At 50.3% G+C, this 26,775-nt stretch overlaps 1 protein-coding gene across 2 annotated transcripts in view; it reads right to left on the bottom strand.

The window, feature by feature from the left end:
* The window catches only part of HUWE1 (HECT, UBA and WWE domain containing E3 ubiquitin protein ligase 1), a 1,655,742-nt gene that overhangs the window by 1,246,301 nt on the left and 382,666 nt on the right, over nt 1-26,775 (bottom strand). For both annotated transcript variants that reach the window (XM_078664564.1, XM_078664565.1), the window contains 2 exons: nt 11,879-12,070; nt 11,110-11,326 (listed from right to left, as the gene is read on the bottom strand). In XM_078664564.1, the coding sequence (XP_078520690.1) occupies nt 11,110-11,326; nt 11,879-12,070 (409 nt within the window). The remainder of the gene's footprint in view (nt 1-11,109; nt 11,327-11,878; nt 12,071-26,775) is intronic.

Here is a 26,775-nt window from a genome sequence, read left to right as displayed (position 1 = left end):
GATTTAAGATACTGGCTTGTACTTCTGGTTTGAACCCAGAGATGCGTAGACTTGCATGGCTACGCAACAGTACCCCTGTATTTATTGCTCTAGAGGTTGTGTCTGCAGTGTCTAGTGCAAAGCGTATGGAGGTATTTGTAATGATCCTGCCTTCCTGTATTAGGTCAGAAGCACTGGTCTGATTTTGCTCTGGCAAGTGTTGCCTGAGTGATTCTAACTCATCATAATGAGCTAGATCATATCTCGCTAACAAAGCTTGCGTGTTAGCAATCCTCCAGACATTGGCTGCTTGTGAGATGGTGCGTTTCCCTGAAGCATCTAAAAGCTTGGACTCTGTCGGGGGTGGATCATTCCCTGTTGTCTGCGAGTTGGCTCTTTTTCTCGCATTTGATACCACCAATGAGTAATGGCAGCTGACCTTTGATATATGTTGGGTCAGTTGGAGACGCTTTATACTTTTTTTCCATTCTGGGGTTAATTACCCTGGCTCTGACAAGGTCTTTAAATATTTCTGGTGCATGTCTTACCACTCCACTAAGTATTGGTAGTGTGGTTGTGGTCTTATGTGACGACAGTAGTGTGTCCATAAGGAAGTCTTCTTCCACTGGATCGGTGTGCAAATCTACTCCATAGAAAGTGGCTGCTCTATGAATGAGCTGCGTAAACCCAATAGTGTCATCTGGGGGAGATGGTCTAGAAAGGTATGCGTCATATTGTGGTAGATCTGGTGCATCTGGCGCATTATAATCCTCCCATGGGTCATCTGATGGTCCAGGAATATTATCTGGGTCATTTAGGTCGTTTGTGTGATGTTCACTTTCTACCCCCTGTGAGTAACTGTCATCATCATCTTGTGGTATAAGACTATGTGTACTAGATGGTGAATGTACAGGAGAAATATCTATTGGTATTTCTACCACTGGTGAAGAAATCCTTATGGAGGGCGGGGGGGGGGGGGGGGGTCTGAGCATGCTTTTTTGGAGGAACTGGTTTAGGATAGTCCATTTTCCTCTTTTCAGGCACTGTAGTGATATGTCCAGTCTTTGGATTAATATGAAGTCTTTTGCTTTGGGTCAGGTTGGAAAATCTCTTCTGCTGGAAAATCCTTTTTCGGTGCCGATTTATCCCGTTTGGAGCAGAAATGCTTAGGTTTTACAGGGTCTATTGTCTCACCTCGGAATCCAAGCAGTAATGCTTCGCGAAAGTGTGGAGGGAAGACCAAGTTGCCGCCCTACAAATGTCCTTTACCGGAACACCTCTAGCCAATGCAGAGGTTGACTTAGCTCTTGTAGAATGAGCCCTTATACCCTCTGGAGGTTCCTTACCGACCAAAGAGTAGCAGATCTTTATACAGAGGACGATCCATCTTGATAAAGTTCTTTTATGGACCGCTCTTCCTTTCTTGCAGCCAGCAAATCCAACGAAGAGCTGGTCTTCCAATCGACAGTCTTTAGTTCTGTCCAAGTAAAAGGACACCGCCCTCTTGGGGTCCAGACGGTGTAATCTCTCCTCCTCCTTGGAAGGGTGTGGGGGAGGATAAAAGGTAGGGAGGGTAACCGATTGACCAAGGTGGAAAGGAGTCACCACCTTTGGCAGAAAAGCAGCCCTGGTCCTAAGAACCATTCGATCAGCATGAATGGACAAGAAAGGGGGCTTGTGACTAAGAGCTTGAAGCTCACTTACCCTCCTTGCCGAGGTTATTGCAACGAGGAAGACTGTTTTAAGAGTCAAAAGCCTCATAGGACATTTGTGAAGAGGCTCAAAAGGAGCACCCATCAGAAAGATCAAAACAAGATTTAAGTCCCACAGAGGCACAATAAAAGGAATAGGAGGGAACTTATTCGTGAGGCCCTTCAAAAACCTTAAAACCACAGGAGTTTAAAAAGAGATGGGTGGTCAGGCAAGCAGAGAAATGCAGACAGCGCAGAAAGATAGCCCTTAACTGTGGCAACAGCAAGCCCCTGTTGCGCCAGAGAAAGGGCAAACTGGAGATCATCAGACAAATGGGCTCTCAAAGGGTCTATAGATTTCTCCCCACACTAAGTGACAAATTTAGACCACCTATAAGAATATATGGACTTAGTGGAGTCACGCCTGGCTGACAAGATGACATCCACCACGTCAGGCGGGAGAGAAAAAGAACTCAGGTTGCCCGTTCAATCTCCAGGCATGAAGGTGTAAGGTCTGGAGGTGGGGGTGTAGAACCTTCCCCTCCATCTGGGAGAGATCTGCCCTGTGAGGGAGACGAGCGGCGGGCACGAGGAGAGGTGGAGAAGGTCTGAGTACCACACCCTTCTTGGCCAATCCGGGGCGATCAATATGACTTGGGCCCGGTCTTGACGAATCTTCCTCAGAACCCGAGGAATCAAAGGTATGGGAGGACACGCGTAAAGGAGTTGCGAGTTCCAACTCAACTGAAACGCGTCCACCCAAGGCTCCTTGCATCGGATACTGGAGACTGCAGAATAACTGGCAGTGAGCATTCTCGCGAGTGGCGAACAGTTCCACCCGAGGAGTCCCCCACATCTGAAAGATGTCGTGAACAACCTCCGGGTGAAGCCTCCACTCGTGGTCGGCAGAGAACTGCCGACAGACGGTCTGCACGGACGTTCTGAACTCCGGCCAGATGATTTGCCATCAGACAAATCTGATGGTCTTGAACACAGGACCAGAGATGCAGAGCCTCTCTGCAGAGACACTGCGACCCTACTCCTCCCTGTTTGTTGATGTACCACATCGTGGTCGTGTTGTCCATCAGGACCTGAACCGACTGACCGCGAAGGGAAGGGAGGAAGGCCTTGAGCGCCAAACGTATCGCCCGTAATTCCAGAAGGTTGATGTGAAGCAACCTTTCCTCTGGAGACCAAAGCCCTTTGACCTCCAGATCCCCCAGATGAGCACCCCACCCTAGAGTGGATGCATCCGTTATCACTGTGGCAACCGATGAAGGTAGTTGAAAAGGCTTTCCTTGTGACCGATTGCCTTCCACACTCTGTAGGAGAGTAGGGTCTGCAATCCTATGATCACCCAGATTTTTGCTTTTTGCTTCACTGGTTTACGACTTTCCCTGGCTGTGGGCCTGCTAATCAGACCCACAGCCTAGCTGTTCTCTCTACTCCAAATTGTACCCAGGTACTGAATTGGCACTGGGCCCTCTCCAAGTCCCTGTACCCAGGGCTGAGGTGTACCCAGAAGTCTCCCAGGGGCTGCAGCATGTATTATGCCACCCCTGAGTTGACTAACTAAATCAGACACAACTGGCTGCTTGACAGCTGGGGCAAGGTGGTGTAATCACCCTTTGCTTTAGATATAGTATTCCTATATCTAAACCTAAAATGGACACATATATTCCTATCATTCACTCCTATGGCAGGCCTTAACAATCCTGAAGGCAGAGTGTGTGGAATAATGTGAAATGGTGCTCTGGCATGAGCTGAGCCCGTTTGCAGCTTGAGGAACCAAGTCCTAATAGCTGTTCCATGATAACGCTATACCATATACTCTTAAGCGCATTATGTACCTCGCGGTCATATGCTAACTTTGGTATAACATTATCAAAACATGTCGAGTAAGGTGTCATACGAATTGGAATACTAACCCCTCGCCAATTCTGGCGACGGGGTTAGCATTCCACCCTTCTAGAGGGACACGACATGTTGGTAACCTGTAACCCCGGTTAAAGTCAGACATAGCCTCAGCTCCACAAGATGGATGCTGCCACCGAGACACAAGTCTGCCCTCCTGCTGCTGGGAGCCCTCCCAGCACAGGAGGCAAGGACAAAGGGTTTCCTGCCAGGGGCGGTGCCAGCACCGTCCCAGACAGGATTTTGTGTATACTAGGTAGGCAGGGCTTTAGAGGAAGGTGACTGCAAGTGGCACCCCGGTGCTCACTATGCATAGGCCGGCTTGAACCAGTTCCAGGGGCACTCCAGCCCCTGATCTGGGGAAAGCCCGCCAAAGGAGAGGGGTGTAACCACCCCCCTCCTAGTCCCACCCATAGGGCAGGACTTAGTCGCGTGCCAGCCCCTTTTCTCAGGATAAAGGTAGGAGCAGGCCCCCTTCCAAATTAGATCATCTTTGAATCCTGAACCAACTTTCCACGAAAGGAACTCAAGACTTCTTCCTAAGATTTCTCCCTTGTGACTAAGGAGTAGTCACCCTGCAGCAGCAGGCACCAACCAAGCATCGCGGTCTGCTGTAAGTCTCCTCACCGGATCAAGACTGCCCAGCTCGACGAGAACCGGCTTCCCTGGCACCTCTGACCTCTACCGGCATCATCAGCCCAGCTGTGATTCGTGGGTGTGACGAGACAGAGGGACCGGCCATCTTCCAAGACTGCACGACGCTTGACCAGCACGACTCTCGAGTGACCCTCGACCGAGTGCTTTGGGGTAAGAGAAGCCCCAACCCTGAGCAGCTCCAGCACCGAAGTTCAGCTCCCCTGCATCCACGAGATCTGCGTGGGGCCCTTCTGCTCTTTGCTGCTCACCGCGTTGTCCAGGTTGCTTGCCCGTTGGCTAGTGGCCCTCTGACGACGAATTTCGACGACAAACACCGCTGGTTTGGTTGCTCCAGACTGGCCCTTGCTCCCCTCCAACAGAGGAGCACCCTGGACCCTCCTGGTCCACTCCAGACGCCATTTTAAGTCCACCGCGTGGGCTTGCATTTGCCAAGACTTGTTGCCCCAATCCTGGGTCCAGCGACGTCGACAGCAGACACCTTCGTGGGACAGCTCGCACCTCCATCCTGGTCGCCGACAACGCCTCCTGGTCCGAGAGACTGCAGAGCCCAGCAGCGCCCACTCACCTGGTTGAGGTGACTTCGCCCGGTGCCACTCTGGTGCCCACCTAAATCACTGGCTAGTGATTCAGAACTTGGTCCCCTCTGCTTACAGGTCTTCCTCTTCTCCGATCCAGGCTTGGATCCCCAAGAACTTCTTCACTGGTCGCCTGCCAGCAACTTCTTTCTTCAGGCTCCTGGTTCATCAACGAAGAAACCCGACGACATTTGAACCCTATGCAGCCGCAGCCCCTGGGCTAGGTAAACCGAGTACTCCGGTGCTCCAGCGTAGTCCAGCTCTCTAAGTGTCTAGAACCACTTTCGTTTTTGACCTACCTAGTCGGGTTTGCCCGAAAACACTAACTTTGCTTTTACTAGCCTCCATAGACTTTTTCCCGCCTTACGCGTGAGAGTTCCCACTCTGCACACGACGTCCCTAGGCCTCCTGCTTGTAATCTAAAGGTTCAGTAGTCCAGTCCTAGCGATTCTAAAGCCTATGAGAATAGTTACTTACCTGCTAGTATTTCGCATTCCACTTGTATAGTATATGGTTTTTCGTGCCCCTCGGGCATTTGTGTAAATTGTGCGCCTTTAAGTATTTCTTTAAGAGTTTTGTTGTGTGCTTAGCTCCCTGTCTCATAAAGAGCCAGGGTAGTCTTGTTATAAATAAATATACTTTATTTTTCATAACAACTTGTGTGGTGTCCTTTCACTTGGTGTTCAAGGGGTATATGTGATGGTAAAACAGCTGGCTTAACACGCCCTCTAGAGTTTAGCCTAAAGACTGCACGTGTCCATGCTACTAGGATAGTTGGTCTATCAGGTTGACTTACAACCAAACATCAATAAGGGTTGTTTGGACTGATACATAGTGTTCACTAGAATAGTGAGCACTGCATAGAACCAACTTCTCACACACTCCACCAGGACAGATCCGCCGCAGCTTCTCTAGAGATCGTCACTGACTCCCTGAGATCTCCGTTGTGCTGATACCACTGCCTGCGGAGGCACCACTGGAGCGCCCTCATGTGCCAGCATGCATGGTTGACCAACAGAATGCAAGAAGCCATCAGACCGAGCAGGCAAAGGACCTTCAGGACTGGAACAACCGCTCCATTGTAGAACAAAGGAATCATTTCTTGTATGTCGCGAATCCTTTGAGGTGGAGGGAATGCACGACACAGTAGTGTCCAGTACCGCACCTATGAACAGGTTGCGCTGGGAGGGCACCAGGTGAGACTTGGGTACATTTATCGAAAAACCCAACCTGTGTAACAACTGAGTTGTTTCTTGCAAATGATGGAGCACTTTCTCCGGCGACACCGCTTTGATCAGCCAGTCGTCCAGATACGGGAATTCAGAGATGAGCTGCCACCACTGCCATCACCTTGGTGAAGACTCGAGGCGCAGTAGTAAGGCCAAACGGAAGGACTGCAAACTGGTAGTGTTGCGACCCAACCGTAAAACGGAGATACTTTCTGTGCGACTTCAAGATGGGAATATGAAAATATGCATCTTGCAAATCGATCGACACCATCCAGTCTTCTTCCAGCAGCGCTTGAAGAACCTGTGCAAGAGTGAGCATCTTGAACTTTTCCTGTTTCAGGTAAAGGTTCAAGAGCCTGAGATCCAGAATTGGCCAAAGCCTGCCATCCTTCTTGGGGATCAGGAAATAACGGGAGTAGCACCCCTGACCCCTTTCCTGCTCTGGAACCACCTCTATCGCACCTTTTCGGAACAGTGCCAGGACTTCTTCCTGCAGGAGAAGCAGGTGGTCCTCCGAACAATAACCCTGGCAAGGAGGGTAATTTGGGGGAAATTCCCCGAAAGGGAAGAGCATACCCATTCTCTACAAGATTGAGAACCCAAAGATCCGATGTTATCAATTCCCAATCTTGTAGAAAATGGGTAAGCCGGCCCCCCACTGGGCCCACATGATCCGGAATGGCGGATCTAGGGCTGCTTTGCTGCGGTGGTTGGGGGCTGGGATGGGGAAGAGGAGGAAGCGTTACGGCCCTGAGCTCAGGCCCTTTGTTTGCCTCTATAAGATCTATATAATGTGTTTTGCTGCTGCTGTGGCTGCTGCTGGGTTGACTTATAGGTTCGAAAAGAAAATCTGCGAAATCCTCTTGAACGTCTTCCAAAAGTGCCCCTGGATTGAAGGCCCAATGACTTTGCTGTCGCCCTGCTGTCTTTAAAGCGTTCCAAAGCAGTGTCTGCTTTTTTTTCCAAACAATCCAGACCCATCAAAAGGAAGATCCATCAATGCAGCCTGGACATCCGTGGAAAACTCACTAGACTTCAGCCACGCAGCTCTTCTGGTCGCTACTGAAGAACCCATGACCCTTGCCACAGAGTCAGCCGTGTCCAATCCACTTTGAATAACCTGCCTTGCTGCAGCTTGAGTATCAGAGATTACCTCTTGGAAGTCTTTTCTATCCTCCTCAGGTATCTTGGATACTAACTGTTTCACAGTGTCCATAAGAGTGTGGATATAACGCCCCATCAAGCAGGTTGCGTTTGTGGACTTCAAAGCCATACTGGCAGAGGAGAAAACCTTTTTAGCAGCCTGATCCTGCTCTCTCGACTCCTTTTCTGCTGGGACCTGCGGAAATGCACCTGAAGATCTTTTGGAACAGGCAGCCTGCACCACCAAACTTTCCGGCAGAGGATGAGAGGTTAAAAATTCCGGGTCTTCAGGAGCTGCCTTATACCCCCTAGCTACAGCCCTAGATACAGCAGGAGCTGATACAGGATTTTTCCAAATCTCCAAAATTGGATCCTTTAAGGCATCATTAAAAGGTAGCAACGGTTCAGTTACTGATGAAGGAGAGTGAAGGACCTCTGAGCAGATTAGATTTAAATTCTGCAGTTGGTAGAGCAATGTTTAATAAATTTGCAGCCTTCTTTATCACTACATAAGGAGTCACATCCCTTAAGGGCTCATCAGAAACCTAAACTAGGTCCCATTCAGGGGACAGTTCGAGGCCACTAGCTACAGTCAGGTCCTCAAAAGGGTCCTCAGACTCTTGTAGTTCGCCTTCCTCTAGATTCTCCTCTCAATATCTTTCTTCCTCCATCAACCTCTGGGCTTCACGCCTTGATCTTTGCTTCACATTCGAAGCCGTCGGATCCGCAATCGACTCCGACGGAGCCGGAGTCTAACCCGACGTCGGACAAGGAAGAGATCTACGACGTCACTCAGGGTTCGGCATCAAAGTTTATGGAACTGGCGTCGAAGGAATCAGAGTCATCGATCTCGGCGTCGATGGCTTCGGAGTCGAAGGCCTCGCCGGAGTCGGATAATGCCAATGCGGCGTCGGAGCAGGCATAAAGGGCGCAGGTGCATAGGATTGAGGAACACCCAGACCATATGCCAACGGACCCATGGGACCAGTAGTAGCCCCAGAGGGAAACATAGCCCTTGAATAAATTCCGAACATCGCATTCAGGAAATGCGTAGGATCCTGACCTGGAGCCGGGAAGGCAGGGTATGAACCACTAGGCTGCTCTTGAGGGCGTAGAGTCAAAACGACGTTGACCTCCTCTTCAGGCTGGTGCACCGGAGTCGTACGACCTTCGGGGATCTGAGCCTCTCCCTCTCCAACCTCCTCCTCCTCACCTTCATCCCCCCGACCTGAAGGATGGGATGGGTCCGGAGATGGAACAGCTTTCTGCTTCGGCGAACTCGGCGAATCCGCATGCGACGCCTCAACCTCGGCATCCTGTTCTTCTGAAGCCGAAGATACTATCACCTTCTCGACCAGTTTCACTTGCGACTTCGGCTTGGAACCAGACTCCTTCCTTGATCGATGTCGGGATTCATGGGTTCTCTTTTTATGCTTCTTTTTTGAAGATCTTGAAGCATGGGCCGAAGACGAATCCGATCGGAACCTTGACTTCGAGCGTCAAGTCCGCGATCTTGATTTTTTCTTCTCCTTTCCTTCTTTAAACTTGGCAACAAGAAATTTTGCCTCTCTTTCCCGGAGGGCCTATGGTGTCATCTTCCTGCAGGAATGGCATTCCTCGACGTCGTGGTCGGAGCTCAGACACCACAAACAGCATTTATGTGGATCTGTGATGGACATTATCTTGTTACATTCTCCGCAGGCTTTAGACCCGGTCTTCTTCAAGGTCATGTCGAAAGAGAGAAGACAGAGACTAGAAAGAATAGCAAGTAACAAAGTTACAGCTAAAGGCTACAGACGATCCCAGAAAACCGTTAGCGTCGACGACGCGGAAAAAAGGGAACTGATGTCATCACGCCGACGTGGGCCTAATATAGGCGTTGGTGACGTCAGCGGAGTCGCGAGCGATGCCGTGCTTCTATGACGTCTGGGTCCACGTCGGCGCGAAGCTACAAAAAGAATTTCCGAATGTTGCTGACGCAGGGGGATATTCACAAGGTGAGGAATCCACACGGCAGATGTATCTATCAGAATTTAGGGTTGTTGCGGAGAACTATCCAGTCTGTGTATCTGAAAGAAGGGTTCTTCCAAAGTTAATGCCTGTAGCTCACCAACTCTTCTCAGTGATGTGATGGCAAGGAGGAAAGCAACTTTCAATGAGAGGAATTGCAAAGGGCACTTGTGCAAAAAGGTGGACCCATGAGCTTTGTCAGAACAATGTTGAGATTTCACACCGGGGCAGGAGAAATCTGTGGTGGTATTACTCTTTTTAAGCCTTCCATTAAAGCTTTATTTTATTTACTGGAACCCTGAATAGTGACCTGTTGCATATTTTTTAAGAAGGCTGCTACACGGTGCAAACGAATACTTATACAGCAGCCCTGTTCGCTGTAAATGGCATGGTTAACAGATCATGTTTTGTATAGAAGCATCTAAAGGATTGATCGTTATTGCAATATACAGCAAATCTTTTCCATTTTGCTGCATAAAAAAGCTCTGGTTGTAGGCCGTCTTGCTTCTTTAGTATATTCTACAGTCTGGTGGTAAGTTTAAGTAACAAAAGTCTGACTTCAGGAGCCAGATTGCTAGATTCAGTTCTTTGGGATTTGGATGTCTGATTTCCCCATGGTTCTGTGTGAGGAGACTGGAAGTGAGGTGCAGCTTTTGACGCCAAACTATTGACCGCTCCAATATGGTTGTGTACCATGGTTGACGATCCCATGTGGGAGCTACCAGAAATAGAGTGAAGGATGTTTGTCTGAGTTTCCGAACCAGACACTGAATGAGTGGGAGAGGAGCAAAAGTGTAGGCAAATATCCCTGACATGGGTAGCTGAGGGTTTTCTTCACCCAGGCTCCTGGCCCAAGCTTGCAGCCTTTTTGCAAACCTGACCTCGCCACAGACTTGCACAGGGCGCCCCGCAAGATGTTGGAACTCTGCACCTGGCCTCCCTGTGCCGCTAAGGGTGTAGGATTCTTACTGTCTTGTGAACCCCCTGTGCTTACTTTAATCCCCGGAGACTCGGATACCAAACCGCCTAACTCGCCTGTGAGTAGCATCTCTTCGAGTAGCCCCTTTCCGCATTGGATAACATTGGCACCATTTAGAGGTACATCATATAGAGAGCCAGCTTCCTACAGTTCGCATGATTTACTTTTGCCACTATAAACCAGTAAGGGTCTCTCCGACCTCTGCAGTGTGGTACCCTATAAAGAGGTATTTCCTAAAATTGGTGGTTCTGGTAAAAAAAAAAAAGAAGGAAAATGGGCAGAAACTACGTCACCATCCCGGGCTCGAATTTACTCTTAAAAATTGCATCCACGAGTCTGCAAACAAAGTTACATTACTTTGGTACTATCGAGCCCCAGTGAAAGGTGCAGATATATATTCCAGATCACGTACGGCTGTTCGGGGATATTTCAAAGATGCTGAACCTAGAGGACAAGTTATCTGTTAAAAAAAATAACCAAGCCATTTGACAACCTTGGATAAAGATTCACAGACTCACGGGAATTACTCCAAATGTTCTTCGTTAAAGAGAAAATGCTGAAGAAGGTTGCCTTCTGTGGAAAGTGAAATCTGAAGGTTTAGGTCCAGAGACTTAGAAAGGATCTTTTTTCGAAGGGGCTAAATTGATTTTCAATGTGATACTTAAAAATGCTTCCACACAACTGCTAGAGTGTTCCGAGTACGGCAGGAAAATCTTAGTCAATACTGCTTTCTAGTGTTCATGACCATGTTTTGTTATAGATGTGCTGATAGTCGTCTAGGTTTCAGTAAGCTTTTACCCAAGGACAGCTAGAATTGATTAATTACTAATATTTACAAAAAAAACTAAAGCAAGTTGAAGCCAGATCTGCCCAAAACCCCAAACTCATTAACCAACGAGAACAGAAGCAAGCACCCTGGTCTAAATACTTACCGAAACCTTGGAGTAGGCGTATAAGGAGGGGGCTGCCACGAAAGGCCTTTAGTAAGAAGTTTAGTGAGAGCAGAAGCGGTGGACCTGGCAGCAGGGGTTGGTGCTGTTGTGGTGCTCGCAGTATGATGACTTCTCCTCTGGCGGACTGGTGAGCCCACACACAACTTTACCAAGAGTCCAAAGAGCTCTGCCAAAGCACGCCCCAAACGAGAGGATGCTGAAAACAAAACATCAGTTACTGGAACATTTGGGGCAGACAGAAGAGTTCTAATGTGAGACATTTTTTCCATTCAATAACGGGTACAAAACTTGTGTGAATCCATGCTTTAATAGGGATGATTTCAGAAGGAAAATGGGACCAGTGTTAAAATGAAACTGCTTGAAATACAAAGCTTTAATTTAATACCATGCTAAAAGACATTTGCTACACCAGCCTAGAACGTTCACAGTGGACTACGTACAAAATGTTACCATTCCTCAATGTTTCAACCTTAAAAAGTCAGCGACGGCAGCCTCACAAAATACGACCTGGCACATGAGTGACATACAAATACATTGTATATAAGCAAAACGTTTTGCTGACCGTATAAACCGAGGCTCTGCGTAGAATGCTCTGGCTTCGGCCTTAGACACCACACTAAACAGCTGAATGGATTACAATTTATTTAACATTGTGTGCATCTGTTATAAACAAATATGCACAAGAGAATATGAAACCAAAGAGAATATGAAACCAAACAAAAGATAAGCAAAGGCTGGTGGCTCTCACCAGACAGCAGCGGCTTGATCTGCTTGATCCGAGCAGCCATGGCAGGTGTGATCTTAGACTTCCCCTTGGTGTCCGAAGGGCTCGGTTCATCAGTCTCCATGGGTGCTAGTGTGTCTCCGTCCAAGACGATTCCCTCCAGCAGCCCTGCCGCAGAGGCGTCCACAACCCCAGACACTGCTTCCATGTCACTTTCTAAAAACAGAGCACAAATGGCAGTGAGTCACTCCGTGCTTGCAGTCATTCCTCAATCAAATACATCAGAAGAGGCCGCTCTACCGAGCCCTTTCCTGGTAAAGAGAAGGATTTGAAGGGGTCAGGACTGCACATAACTATGGTTACAAGAGGCACTCAGTCCACACCTTACAGCTCACATCCGTGAACTAGCAGAGGAAATGATTGTTCTCACTGGGTCCCAGGACAGGTGTGGGCTAGAGGGCAGTGCCCACGGCGGGTACCAACATTTCAAGGGCCTCAGGAACTACAACACTGAAATGTAAAGCCAAGCTACTCACCTTGGGGAGCACACAGTCCAGGCTGCCTAACTAGATGGTGCCAAAGGGCATAAAACCTTATTGTTGGACGGAATTAATCAAAGGACTAGGTCTTGGTTTTACAAATAGAAAGGAAAATGCTATTCACCCAGTATGCATCTGTTCTTGGAATACAGAGCTGTAGATTCACATGCTGTGCATAGATCGCCATCTAGTGTTGGGTCTGGATGTTTGTGCTTTGTTTTTCTTCGAAGAAGCCTTTCCAGTCACGAGGTAGGCGACTCCTCCTTTCGGTGACAGTGCACATGGGCATCGACTCCATTGTTAGATTGTTTTCCGCAGAGAGTTATAACAGTTAGTAAGAGTAGTAAAAGGAGATGTTCATGAATGTATCTATCTAACTAAGATATTACTGCAACAGGTACAGGTACCACAGGAGGAGGGTGGGCGCATACGAATCTACAGCTCTACATTGCCAAGAATAAATGCATACCGAGTAAGTTGCATTTTACGTTCGAGGCTTATGAGCGGTAAGTCATATGCTGGGCATAGACTACGTAGCAGTTATCTGCCAAAGCGTTGGCTAACCTGTATCTGTTGCAGTGGTTTGAAATAGTGTACGTAAAACTGCCTAGCCAACTCTGGCTTGTTGTCTTGCTAACACATGCACACAATAGCGTTTTGGGAATGTGTGAGGTGTGGACCATGTTGCAGCTTTGCATTGAATATGCTACTTACCAGTATGCATCTGTTCTTGGCATGTAGGGCTGCTAACATTCATATCTTTTGCATTAGATCGCCGCCTAGTGTTGGGTCCGGATGATCGCACATTGTTGTCCTGGAAGAGTCTTCGAGGTATCCTGAGATAGGTGGCTCCTCCCCTGGACTACAGTGCGCATGGGCATCGGCTCCATCCCCAGATTGTTTTTAGCCATTGTGGCAGAGATGGAGTGTAAAGTGTAAAGGATGTCCATGCTAATGATTGAATACAAGAGTATGTCTGCAGATGCGACAGGCACCGGGGAGGAGGGTGGGCGATATGAATGTTAGCAGCCCTACATGCCAAGAACAGATGCATACTGGTAAGTAGCATATTCAGTTCGAGGCATGTGGGCTGCTAAATTCATATCTTTTGCATAGAATAAATAGCAGTCCCTCCATTAGCGGCGGTAGCCTGTGCCAGCTGCAGAAACCTGAAAAAGTGTTTTGAGAACAGCCTGTCCTACAGCTGCTTGCTGCTTGGAATGTACATCAACACAGTAGTGTTTTGTAAAGGTATGTGGAGTAACCCACGTGGCTGCTCTGCAAATATCTTCTAAAGGAATGTTCCCCAGGAAAGCCATAGATGCCCCCAATTTGCGTGTGGAGTGCGCCCTTGGGGGTATTGTCAAGGTACGTTTTGCCTTTTGATAACATATTTGGATGCACTTAATCCACCTGGCTATTCCTGCTTTGGAAATAGGGTTGCCCTTGTGCTGTGGCACGAAGGCAACAAAAAGCTGTTTTGTTTTCCGAAAGTGTTGTGTCCTGTCAATGTAGTACATCAACGCCCTCTTGACATCTAAAGTATGAAGCATTCTTTCCGCCACCGTTTGTGGGTTTTGGAAGAATGCCGGCAAGTCAATAGTTTGGTTGAGATGAAACTGTGACACCACCTTTGGAAGGAATTTTGGGTTAGTACGTAGTACCACCCTATTTGGATGAATCTGAATGAATGGCTCTTGGATTGTGAGCGCTTGTAGCTCACTAACCCGCCTCAGTGACGTAATAGCTATTAGGAAAGCTACTTTCCACGTTAGGAACTGGAGTTCACACGAGTGCAGTGGCTCAAAAGGTGGTCCCATCAGTCTGGTGAGGACCACATTGAGGTTCCACACCGGAGCTGGCGGTGTTCTTGGGGGAATGACTCGTTTCAGGCCTTCAAGGAAAGCTTTAATGGCAGGCACCCTGAAGACAGAGAGATGCTGCCTATTCTGAAGATAAGCTGCTATGGCGGATAGATGTATCCGAATAGAAGTGTACGCCAGATTGCACTTGTAAAGATGTAACAGATAGCAAATGATGTTAGGGATAGATGCATCTAGCGGGCTGATGTTATTGGCTGTACAGTAAATGACAAAACGCTTCCATTTTGCAGCATAGCATGCTCTGGTAGTAGGCTTTCGTGCCTCCTTGATGTCCATGCATTCTGGAGGTAGGTGAAGGTATCCAAACTCTAGGACTTCAGGAGCCAGATTGCCAGGTTGAGCTGTTGCGGGTCTCGATGCTGAATGTCTCCATGGTTCTGCGTCAAAAGTCTGGGCGTGAGGCGCAGCCTTTGATGCGGCACCACCGAGAGTTCGAGGAACGTGGTGTACCATGCTTGGCGCGCCCACGTTGGAGCAACCAGGATGAGAGTCATCGAGTGCTGCCTTAGCTTTCTTGCCACCAGCGGTATCAGAGGGGCTGGCGGAAAAGCGTACGCAAATCTGCCTGACCAGTTCATCCATATCGCATTCCCCTGCGACTGTGGGTGAGGGAACCTGGCGGCAAAGTGTTGGCATTTTGCGTTTTCGTTTGTGGCAAACAGGTCTATCTCCGGATGACCCCACTGCTGGAAGTACGGGTGGAGTACAGACGGGTGTAACTCCCACTCGTGCATTTGATGGCTGTATCTGCTGAGCAGATCCGCCATCTGATTGTCCTTGCCCGGGAGGTGTTCTGCCATGAGGAAAATGTTCCTCTGAATGGCCCACTTCCACATGCCCTGAGCCAGATGAGACCGCTGTGGCGAGTGGGTGCCCCCCTGCTTTTGAATGTAGTACATCGCGGTCATGTTGTCCGTCCGGACTAACACTACCTTGTTGCACAGATGTACAAGGAAGGACTTGAGCGCCATGAAGATTGCCATCAGTTCCAGATAGTTGATGTGCATCTTCTGTTGCTGCGTCGTCCATAGTCCCTGCACCATGTAAGTGAGCAAATGAGCTCCCCATCCCTGGAGAGATGCGTCCGTTGTCAGGATAATCTGTGGCACTGGCTCCTGGAACAGTCGGCCCTTGCAAAGGTTGTGTGGAGTCCACCAATGCAGAGAGTCGTATGCCCGACTGGTAACCAACACTAGGTCTGTCAATTGTCCCTGAGCCTGCGTCCACTGATTCGCTAAGCACTCCTGGAGCGGACGCATATGTAGACGTGCGTGAGGGACTATGAAGATGCAGGAGGCCATCATGCCAATCAACTGCATGAACACTCTCGCTGGAAGCGAGTGTTGCGGTCTGAACTTTTGGATTAGCGACTGCATGCTGTCTATCCTGACTTGGTTTGGCTGGGCCATGGCCGTCAGGGTATTGATTGTCGCACCTAGAAACTGCCGGACATGCGCCGGCTGAAGATGCGACTTTGGGTAGTTCAACGAGAAGCCTAGATCGTGAAGGAGGTGAATGGTAGTCGACATGTCCGCGGCGCACTGTTCCGACTTGGCTTGAACGAGCCAGTCGTCTAGGTAGCGTTAGACATGGATGTTCTGCCTCCTGAGGTGCGCCGCCACTGTCGCCAGACACTTGGTAAACACTCTTGGGGCTGTGGTCACTCCGAAGGGTAGGACCTTGAACTGATAATGGTTGCCTTGGATAGTGAATCTGAGGTATTTCCTGTGGGATGGGTGTAGTGGAATGTGGAAATAAGCATCCTTGAGGTCCAAGGTTGCTAAGAAGTCCCCTTGGTTTAACAAGGGAAGAATCTGTTGCAGTGTAAGCATATGGAAATGTTCTGAAAGTATATACAGGTTGAGGGGACGCAGATCCAGAATGGGTCTGAGAGATCCGTCCTTCTTTGGAATAAGGAAGTACAGGGAATATACCCCTGTGCCCTCCTCCTCCACGAGCTCGATTGCGCCTTTTTGCAGCATCACCACTACCTCCTGCTGCAATAAGTGCAAATGCTCTGCGGACATAGGCCGTTGCCTTGGTGGAATGTTGGGTGGAGTGGACTTTAACTCTAGACAATAACCGTACTGGACAAGTTGTCGCACCCACCTGTCTGTGGTGATGTTTCTCCAGACGGGCAGGAACTGCTGTAGTCTCCCCCCGACAGGTGTTAAGTGGTCGGGGGGCAGTGACAGAGAGTCACTGTTTGCTTGGGGCAGAGGAGCGGGAGTTGTTGTTTCCTCTGCCACGTCCTCTGGTGCTGTTTCCTCGGTAACCCCCTTTGTTCTGCTTGGGGTACGAGGATTGTGCTCCACCTCTAGAGAATTGTGATTGTTGACCCATCTGTCCTCTGGTGACTCCACGTGCACCTGAGCGACGAAAATTGTTGCCACGGAACTGTTGTGATTGTAGGGCCCCCATAGACTTAGCAGTTTCGTTGTCTTTCTTAATCTTTTCCAAGGTGGTGTCAACATCTGGACCAAACAGTCTATCAGGATTGACGGGCTGATTAAGTATGGTTGTTTGAATGTCTGGTTTAAACCCCGATATGCGGAGCCACGCCTGCCGTCTCAGCATGACGCTAGTGTTAATAGCCCTAGCTGCTGTGTTTGCGGCATCAAGTGCACACTTTATGGCGCGTTGGAGATCAGTTTTCCCTCTTCTATAAGAAGTTTGGTGCCCTCTTGAAACTGCGGAGGCAGGTGTTCTAAAACGTGCTCTAGGGTGTCGTAATGCGCCCTATCATAACGTGCCAAGAGTGCCTGTGTATTCGCAATACGCCAAAAATTGGCAGCCTGTGCAGCTACTCTTTTGCCTCCTGCCTCTAGGACTTTTGACTCCTTATCTGGGGGAGGAGCTTCACCCGTTGTTTGGGAGTTCGCCCTTTTACGGACATTTGCGACCACAAGGGAGTCAAGCGGCAACTGTCCCCGAATGTATGCAGGGTCTGCAGGTGCTGGTCTGTACTTTTTTTCGATACGTGGATTGACCACCCTCGCCCTGGTAGGTTCTTTAAAGATGTCCGCAGCATGCTTGAGGACCCCTTTGAGCATAGGCAGTGTCTTTACTGTCCTTTCAGAGACTGAAAAAGTGTCAAATAGAAAGTCTTCTTCTACTGGGTCAGCATGCATGTCCACATCATGATTAGCAGCTGCCCTTTCAATGAGTGCATGAAAACCTGCAGAATCTTCTGTTGGGGATGCACGTGCAGTGAAAGGCTGTGGGTCTTGCCCCACATTTTGGGTGCCTTGGTCCCCTATGTCATCATATGAATCTTGCTGTGCATCAGGTTCATTGATGGGGAAAGTGTATTGGTCATCTTCACCATATCCCTCACCCTCAGAGTGTTCTGGGGAAGGAGTTGGGCTCCTTCTAGGAGGAGGCTGGATAGGTTCCATCAGTGTTGAAGCGTCCTGAGTAAGCCTTTTCTTCTTCAGGGGGATAACATAGGAGTCCACTGGCTGTGAAGTGATCCTCCTCTTGTAAAGGGTCAATTTGCCCGTGTCTGCGTCGATAAAACGCTCAGAATCCTCCTCTGAGTCGAGTAGTCGACCTGAAAGTGCTCCAGACGTTGAAGAATCCGACTTCTTTGGCGTCGTTTTTGTTGAAAAGACCTTCGGCGCCTCTTTTGGCGGCAGAAGGAAGAGAAGTTTACTCGCAGGCTTTGCCGGAATGTCCACCGGCTTCTGTGGCGACGGCATCGGAGCTGACGTAGCAGAGGCCTTCTCCCTGATTCTCTGTAGGGAAGAGGCGACGAGGGACGCGTCACTTACAGCGGCCTTTGGCGCCGACGAGGTCTTGACCTTGCCCTCGGATCCGACGTCCTGTTGGCCCTTCTGAGTCTTGGACGATGATGCCGCAGCCGCCGACCCAGAGTCCTTGGACCGATGCGTAGATGTTCCAGCTTTCGATCCGTGTGATTTCGCTGGCTCCGTCTCCACCACGCGTCCGACTAACGAAGTCCCAGTCGGAACTGGAGCCGTGTCGCTGGCTTTGGCGGGCTTTGACGGCGTCGCAGCGGTCGACCCGTGCCGAACTCCCTTTTTAGAGGAACCCTCCTCTGGCGCCGATTTCGACACTGCGGAATCGACAGATTTCTTCGACTTCTGTGGACCGGTGGCCGACGGAGTCGATGAAGCAGCGGGTTTAGGTGTTTTTGGATGGACGGCCGCCATCTTAGGGACGCTCGAATCCATAAGTTTCGGTTTCGATTTAGGGGCGGCCATTTTAGGTGTAGTCGATACCGTAGGTTTCAGTTTCGGTTTCGATACGGTGTGCGCTGCAAGTATGTCCGTGGCCGGGCCTGAAGGCGGGGCCGTGGCTTGCGGTACGGGGTCGTGGGTAAGGCCGACTGGCGATTCCGTGACCCGAGCCTGATCCTCGTAACCTTCGGGGCATAGCTCATCCCCTGAGCTATCTTCCGCGGCCCCATAAACCTCTTCGACGTCCCCTACCTCGTCGACGTATTCAAGGCCTTGACCCACGACTCAGTCGTCGTCTACCGGATCTGCCTCGACTTCCGTCTCGGGCGGGGAGATTTGAAGATGATGGCTCTGGTCCTCCTCTTCTTGGTCGCCGAAGATGTTTTCTGGATCCGGGGCCGCTTGTCTGGCCTCGAGGCGCACCGCGCGCCGAAGCTTGAGTGTCTTCTTTGACCTGAATCTGGCGCAGGCCATGCAGTTGTCTTCGTTATGGTCTGGTGAAAGGCATTTGTTACAGACCGGGTGCACGTCGATATGTGGGTATTTGGACCCACAGAGCAGACAGTTTTTAAACGGACTCCGCTCCATGCCGAAAAGTTGCGGTCGTGTCGCGATGAGAAGGCCTCGGTGTCCGAAGAGTGAAACGACTCCGCTGATTCCGACTCAAAGAGACGGAAGAACTCGAGACCGTGCGCAAACAATACCGACGTAAGGAATATAAGGCCTTTTGGCCCGTAAAAAGCTAGTTTTTCTCGGTTCCGACAGAGAGACGGTGAGACCGCATCCGAACCCAATGGCGGAAAAAAACAATCTGGGGATGGAGCCGATGCCCATGCGCACTGTAGTCCAGGGGAGGAGCCACCTATCTCAGGATACTTCGAAGACTCTTCCAGGACAACAATGTGCGATCATCCGGACCCAACACTAGGCGGCGATCTAATGCAAAAGATATGAATTTAGCAGCCCACATGCCTCGAACATGTCATCTATGGGTATATTTCCTAAGAATGCCATACAGGCCCCTAGTTTGCGTGTAGAATGTGCTCTAGGGGAAACCTAACTTTTGTTTTGTTCTTGCATACCATACTTGAATGCACTTGACTATCCACCTTGCAATACCGGATTTTGATATTGGATTGCCTTTATGTGGTGGAGCAAAAGCAACAAAAAGTTTGTTTTTTCAATGTAATATAGTAACAATCCTTTTACATCTAAGGTGTGCAGAGCACGCTCTGCCACAGAATCTGGGTGAAGGAAGAAAAAGGGCAAAACAGATTGTTAGATATGAAAAGCAGAAAAGACTTTAGGTAGGAATTTGGGGTTAGTTACTTACCTTCGGTAACTATATATCTGTAAGAAACATTAGATTCCTTACCTTAGAATATCCCATGGCGTCAGACTGGATATAGAAAGTTTGTCAGCAGTACTCCTGCTTTGTCTGTAGGCGTCGTCTGCGGCTTCGCGCCAGTCAGTGTGATCGCCGGGATGACCTTGAGTACTTAGACACCGCCCTCGCACGTTGACGTCAGTTCTGTACATAGTTTTCCACGCCAGGAACGCAGAGCCATGATAGAAACCGACACTGGTGCCATGAAACTAGGGCCCTCAAAGGGATGACCTTAACTCTAGATATCGGTTCGCAGTACGGGGAGGATGGTTGGGGCGGTAAGGAATCTTACTAACTAATGTTTCTTACAGATATATCATTACCAAAGTTAAGTAACTTGGCATCTGATAGAAACATGTTAGATTCCTTACCTTAGAATAGATACCCCAGAAATACCAACCCCGGTGGTGGGTCTGCGAGCCAAGATCACACCAGGAAGTCCTGGAGAATGGAACAGCCAAAGAAGCCATCTCTCCGGACTTGGCTGTCCAGGCAGTAGTGCTTAGCAAACATGTGCAGCGAAGCCCACGTAGATTCCTGACAAATTTCCTGCAAAGGGACTCCCTGACCCAAGGCAGTAGCAGCCGCTGTGGCCCGATTGGAATGGGCGCAAAGCCCCACAGGAGGATCCTTTTTAGCCAAAGAATAACAGACCTTGATGCACAAAACGACCCACCGAGAGATGGTCCGTTTGTGCACGGCCCGTCCTTTCTTAGGACCCACGTAGCCAACAGAGTTGCTCGTCCACCAGGAACTGTTGTGCGCGGTTCAGGTAGAGAGAACGCACATTTTGGGTCCAGACGCTGGAGCCTCTTCCTCTTTCGAGGGATGCGGAGGTGGAAAGAAGGTGGGCAAGGTGATAGACTGCCCGATGTGGAAGGCTGTGACTACCTTGTGCAGGAAAAAAGGACAAGTCCTCAGAACAACCTTGTTTGGATGGACAGAAAGGAAAGGAGGTTTAGAAGAAAGTGCCTGGAGCTCACTCACTCTCCTGGCAGAGGTGATGGCAACCAGGAATGCAGTTTTGAGCGTCAGAAGACAAAGGACAATTATGAAGTGGCTCAAAGGGAGCGCACATCAAATAAGTAAGCACCAAGTTAAAGTCCCACTGAGGAATCACGAAAGGAACAGGAGGGAACATGTGTGTGATGCCCTTCAAGAACCTATTTACAACAGGGGACTTCAAAAGAGAAGGCTGATCAGGAAGCCTCAAGAAGGCTGAAATGGCCGAGAGGTAGCCCTTCAGAGTGCCCAGAGCAGAGCCCTGCTGGGCAAGAGAAAGGAGGAAGAGGAGAACCTCTGAAAGGGGGGGGCAGAGAGTGGATCCACAGCCTTTGCTGTGCACCATGCCACAAATTTGTTCCACCTGCAGGCGTACACCGACTTTGTGGAGGGACGCCTGGCTGCAAGAATCACGTCACAGACTTCAGAAGGCAAGCAAATGGTTGCAATAGGCAACACAATTTCAAACACAATTTAACATTGAGCTCAATGGGTTTCGCTAGATAAATGCAGTTGATTACTTTGTGGATTACTTTCCTAACCACAGGCCTGGATCCTAGATTCAGTCCCGGGACATAAGCTGAAAACAGTTAAGTAAAAGCGTTTCAGTTATAACAGTGATTTTTAAAGAATATAATTGTATTTTCAAAGTTGACACTTCGAAACTTTTCAGTGAAAACCAAGCAATGGTATCCTACGGGAGAACATTGAAGTTACTGTTAAGTACAGTTATAATTACTTTCTCGGTTCAGTACTGGGCTAAAAGGCTGTACGGTCCTGGCTTCTCTCCTGATCACAGGTGAGAAATTCGGAATTTGTTATTCAGCTGATTTTAGATGAATATTTATAAGTTTCAAAACTCTACACTTAGAAGAATTTTCAAGTGAAACCAGTCAATGTTATACTATGGAATGAAAGTTATCGGATTTTAGGTAAGTACTCAACTGGTAGAGTTATGGTTCTGGACATAGACTCAGGGGTCCCCCAAGGTCAGGTAGGTACAGTTGGTTCACCCTCAGCGTCACTGGAGCAGCCGGGTGCAGAGGTAGTTAGGCCCAATGTTATCCAAAGAGAGGCAGGGGGCCTTAGGTTGGTGGCTGCAAGCAGGCCACGTGGCTGTGGGGGCTGAGCTCCTGGTCTCTTACACAGGGCAAGTGGGGCAGTAGAGTAGAGTGGGCTGGATTTGCGGTTCCTGGATGGCACCAGGGGTATTGCTGTTGGAGCAGAACCAGAGGCCTCTGATCTCCGCCTCTCCCATGTGGCCGCCCCATCCCAGGAGGGATGCATCAGTCACCACTGTGCGCTTCGGTTGGTGAAGGGAGAGGGATCCACCATTGGCCAAATGCCGGTTCGTGAGGCACCACTGCAATTGTTGTGCAGTATCCTCCAAGATTTGGAAGTAATCGGACAGGTTCCTCTGATGCTGCGCCGACTGGAACTTCAGGTCCCACTGCAGAGCCTGCATATGCCACCTGGCACGATTGATCAGCAGGATGCAGGAGGCCATGAGGCCCAGCAGTCTCAGGGTCATTCTGACCGAAACCCGGGACAAGGGCTGAAATATGGGTATCATAGCCCTAATGTTCCGGACTCGCTGTTTGGGAGTATAGACCCGAAACCGCGCCGAGTCCAGAACCGCTCCGATGAAGAGGAGCTTCTGAGATGGAATCAGGTGAGACTTCGGCACATTGATGGAAAACCCCAGCACATGCAGGAGGTCAGCCGTAGTCTGGAGGTGAGAGAAGACTGCCCGGGGCGAGCCCTTCTTTAACAGCCAGTCGTCGAGATAGGGCAAGACTGGAACCCCTGGTCTGCGCAGATGAGCTGCAACCACCGCCACTTTCGTAAACACCTGAGGGGCGCTGGTAAGGCCAAAAGGGAGCACAGTAAACTGAAAGTGCTCGTGGCCTACCGTGAACCGGAGGCAACACCCGTGGGCCGGAAGGACGGTAATGTGGAAATATGTATCCTGCAGTTCCAAATCTACCATCCAGTCTCCAGGGTCAAGAGTAGACAAGACCTGAGCCAGAGTTAACATCTTGAACTTCTCCTTCCGGAGGAAGCGATTTATGTCCGAGGTCCACGATAGGATGCAGGCCCTGGTCCTTCTTGGCACAAGAAAGTAGTGGGAATTACAACCACGTCCTACTTCTAGCGCAGGAACGCGGGCAAAGGCACCCTTGGTCAAGAAGGACGCGACTTCCTGTAGAAGAAGTGCCAGGTGCTCTCCCAACATGCAGTGGTACTGGGGTGGCATGGCTGGAGGGGTAGTCTTGAAGGGGAGGGAGTAGCCCATTCAGACTATTTGTAAAACTCACCTATCCAAAGTGATGGTACGCCAGTGGGGGAGGTGATGGCAAATCCCGCCACCCACTGGCATTTGATGGGCTTGACAGACCAGACTAGGAAGGTTTGGAGGCAGTGGTGGCCGGGGTGGAGGTGGACTGACCCGCCCGCTGGCCCCCTGACCCGCCTCATCGGGTCCCACGTCTAAGACGAGACTGTTGCTGCGCGGGCCTGTGGTTCTGAAGTAAACGTGTTGGGTGCCCCTTCCGTGGCCACGAAAGGAGAGAAAAGCAGAAGGCGTAGGAGGGCGCATGGCCGAAAGGCCCAAGGACTTGGCTGCAGCCCATGAGTCCTTAAAGCGATTCAACGCACTATCTGCTTTATTGCCAAAAAGGTGAATGCCAAAGGGCATGTCCATCAAAGTGTTTGTCATCACCCGAAAAAACAGTTGTCCTCAGACAGGCATGGCGAAGGAGCTCCACGGTCGTGGAAGTCGCTCTGCCCAGTGAGTCAGCGGTGTCAAGGCCACATCGAATCTTGACATTTGCTGCATCTCTCCCTTCAGCCATAGCTTCAGAGAGCACTGTCCGGGCCTACTCCCGACACTGAGGCAGTACCTGCCCCACTGTATCCCACACAGACTGGGAATAACAGCCCAAGAGGCATGCAGTGTTCACAGACCGCAGCCCTGAACTGGCAGGAAAAAAAAGTCTTCTTACCAAACTGTTCTAGTTTCTTGGATTCCCTGTCCAGGGGTGCAGAAGGGAATGCGCTTTGGGACGCAGAGGGTTGGACAACCAAGCAAGCAGGGGTGGGGGGTGTTGGGAAAGGGAAATTGGGTCGCCCGGGGCCAGGCGATGCTGTCGAGCCAGGTTCCTATCCACAGGAACCCCTGTGTTGGGCCTGGACCAGGCGCCTAAAGAACAAGTTACTTATCTTTGGTAACGCTTTTTCTGGTGGATACAGTATCTGCCTGTGGATTCCTCACCTTGTGAATATCCCCATGCGTCAGCAACGTTCGGAAAATTCTTTTGTAGCATGCCGCGTGGACGACGTCATAGGAGCACGGCATCGAACGCGACTCCGCTGATGTCACCGACTCCTTATTAGGCCTACGTCGGAGTGATGACACCAGTTCCCTTTTTTCCGCGTCGTCAACGCTAACGGTTTCAAAGGAAACTTCTGTTGAGTTGATACTAACCTTGTTACCATTGTGAGTTTTCTGTATCTCTTCGGTGTTGCGGTCTTCTGTCGTAATGTCGAAGAAGACTGGGTTTAAGCCGTGTGATTCATGCGGAAAGATGATGTCCATTACAGGTCCGCATGGTGACCGTCTATGGTGTCTGGGTTCGGATCACGACGTCCAGGGTTGTCGATCCTGTTTGAAGATTAAACCAAAGGCTCTTGGGAACGTGAGGCAAAACTTCTTGTTGCCAAATTGAAGGGTAAGGATGCCAGGAAGAGTTCGAGATCGAGACGCCTGAAGTCAAAGTCCAAGTAGAGGTCCCGGTCGAGGTCTGCTTCGAAATCTACTTCAGGACATGCTTCCAGATCATCTAAGAAAAAGCATAACAGAAGGAAGCATAGTTCAAGGCACCATTCCGGTAAGGAGTCAGATTCGAAAACGAAGTCGTCTTCTGGAAGGCTTCGTAAGGACATGGTATCTCCCTCTCTAGTTCAGAATCCTGTAGGTGAGGCCTCGCCTTTGGAGTCACGGGAGCATTCACAGTCTCCGGTGTTGAATCAGTCTCCGGATCAGTCTCAGTCTTTGGGACATGAGGAAGAATAAGAAGAAGTTCCTGTTGCTCAGGGTTCGACTACTCTGGTTCACCAGAAAACAGACGTCAGTGTGTGAGGGCGGCGTCTAAGTAGCTGCTGCGACGTCATCACAGCGACTACGATGGAATCTGATCCGCACGACGCCAGCTTCCGACATGCAGGGGTACTGCTGACGAAAAATTTCCAGATCCAGTCTGACACCTGGAGTAATTCCAAGGTAAACAAGCATTTACAATGCAATGGTCTCGGCATTATTTTGCACTAATGCCGACGGAGGCGGGCACTAATACTGTGCATACTGTACATGTTCTTTGTGCATGAGGTACACTTGCACGACTGCAGAGGGAACCATTCATTAATATTGCCCACGCTGCAGCTGCATGATTCTTTCTCACTCACCCCATAACAAACACACAGCCTCGGGTGCGGGCAGTGGAGGGTCAGGTCCAGTTATGAATACTGCGTGCCAGCAGCTCTTTGCCAAGTGTGTGCCACTGCAGGGAAGCAAAAGGCCACGGGGGTCGAGTCTGTGATGTCGCAGGACACTGGGACACTGACACTACTGTCCCAATTAAATAATAAACACCGCCGCCACGGGCCACCACTGCAGTGATGCCGCCGCCCTCCATATAGTGCCGCCTGGGGCGGACCGCGCCCCTCCCCCCCCCCCCCCCCCCCCCCCCAGCTACGCCGGTGGGGTGGTGAGACCGAGAGAAGGAGGAGGAGGTGCAGGGGAGGGGTGTCCTTGAAAAGGACGTCCAAATCAGGGGAGGGGGATGAGTTGTGGAGGTGGGAAGTGCGGGTCGGGAGAAGGAGGAGGAGGAGCGGAGACCTCCGGGGTCAGAGAGGGATCGGGGAGTGTGCGAGCCGAGGGAGGCCGAGGTCAGGGGCAGAGAGCAGAGGGCTGCAGCCGCAGAGAGGAGCCCGGAGCGAGGCAGAGAACTCAGGACCAACAGGGGGTCGGGGCGGCCCCAAGGACTCCCAGATCAAGCAGCAACGAGGAGTGCGGGGCTGCCCAGCGAAGCCGGAGGTAGCAGCCACAGACACACACTCTCCGCCAGGGGTCGCTCTGGAGAGCTACGGACGACAGGGACCCGCAAAGGGGAGACCCGGGCGCGCTGCAGCCGGAGATGCGCGGGAAGCAGAGCAAGACCCGGAGGAGGAACCAGGAGAGGGCGCCGGGCGACCGGGCATGGATGGGTGCGAGCCACGTCTGGAAATAGGGTAAACTGCACAGCAAGGGCCATGCGCGTCACATTTCAAAGGCATCATGGTGTGGATGTGTGTACGTGTCTCTGTATGTGTGCGTGTATGTGCGCGACGGCGGGGGGAGTGTCTGTCTGCGTGTATGTGCGCTTGTGTATGTGTGGCCGCATGCGTGCAGGGGGAGGTGTGTCTGGGTATGTTTGCGCTTCCCAGGAGACAGCCTGGCCGAGTCGGCGCGTGCCAGTTTCAAATCGCCTCAAAGGCGATGCGCGCGGCCAGGATTGTCTCCTGGGAAGCACACATGCCGACAAAAGAGCTTCGGCGGAGACGCGCTTCCTCGCGTTCAGCCGAGCCCTAAAAATATACCACTAGGTGTTTTTCACATAGATCTTGCTCCAGATGTAGAACGGATCGTTGCGGGAGATGACAACTGTGCCCTGGAAGGTACTGTGGATAGGCAACCCCGAGACCAGAGGCCAAACCTAAAACCAGAGAAGCTATGTGTCGGATGTTAATAAATTATAACTTAGTGGATATCTGACAGCATCGTAATCCCCAACAAAAAGTATACTCCGGTCACACACCCGCTACTAATACGCATAGCAGACAGGACTATTTTTTTTATACAGAATGTGAT

Source organism: Lissotriton helveticus, chromosome 10 (genome assembly GCF_964261635.1).
Source record: "Lissotriton helveticus chromosome 10, aLisHel1.1, whole genome shotgun sequence".
In the NCBI taxonomy this organism is placed as follows: domain Eukaryota; kingdom Metazoa; phylum Chordata; class Amphibia; order Caudata; family Salamandridae; genus Lissotriton; species Lissotriton helveticus.
Note: the sequence above shows the minus strand (reverse complement) of the source record. Positions and strands in the feature narration are given on the sequence as shown.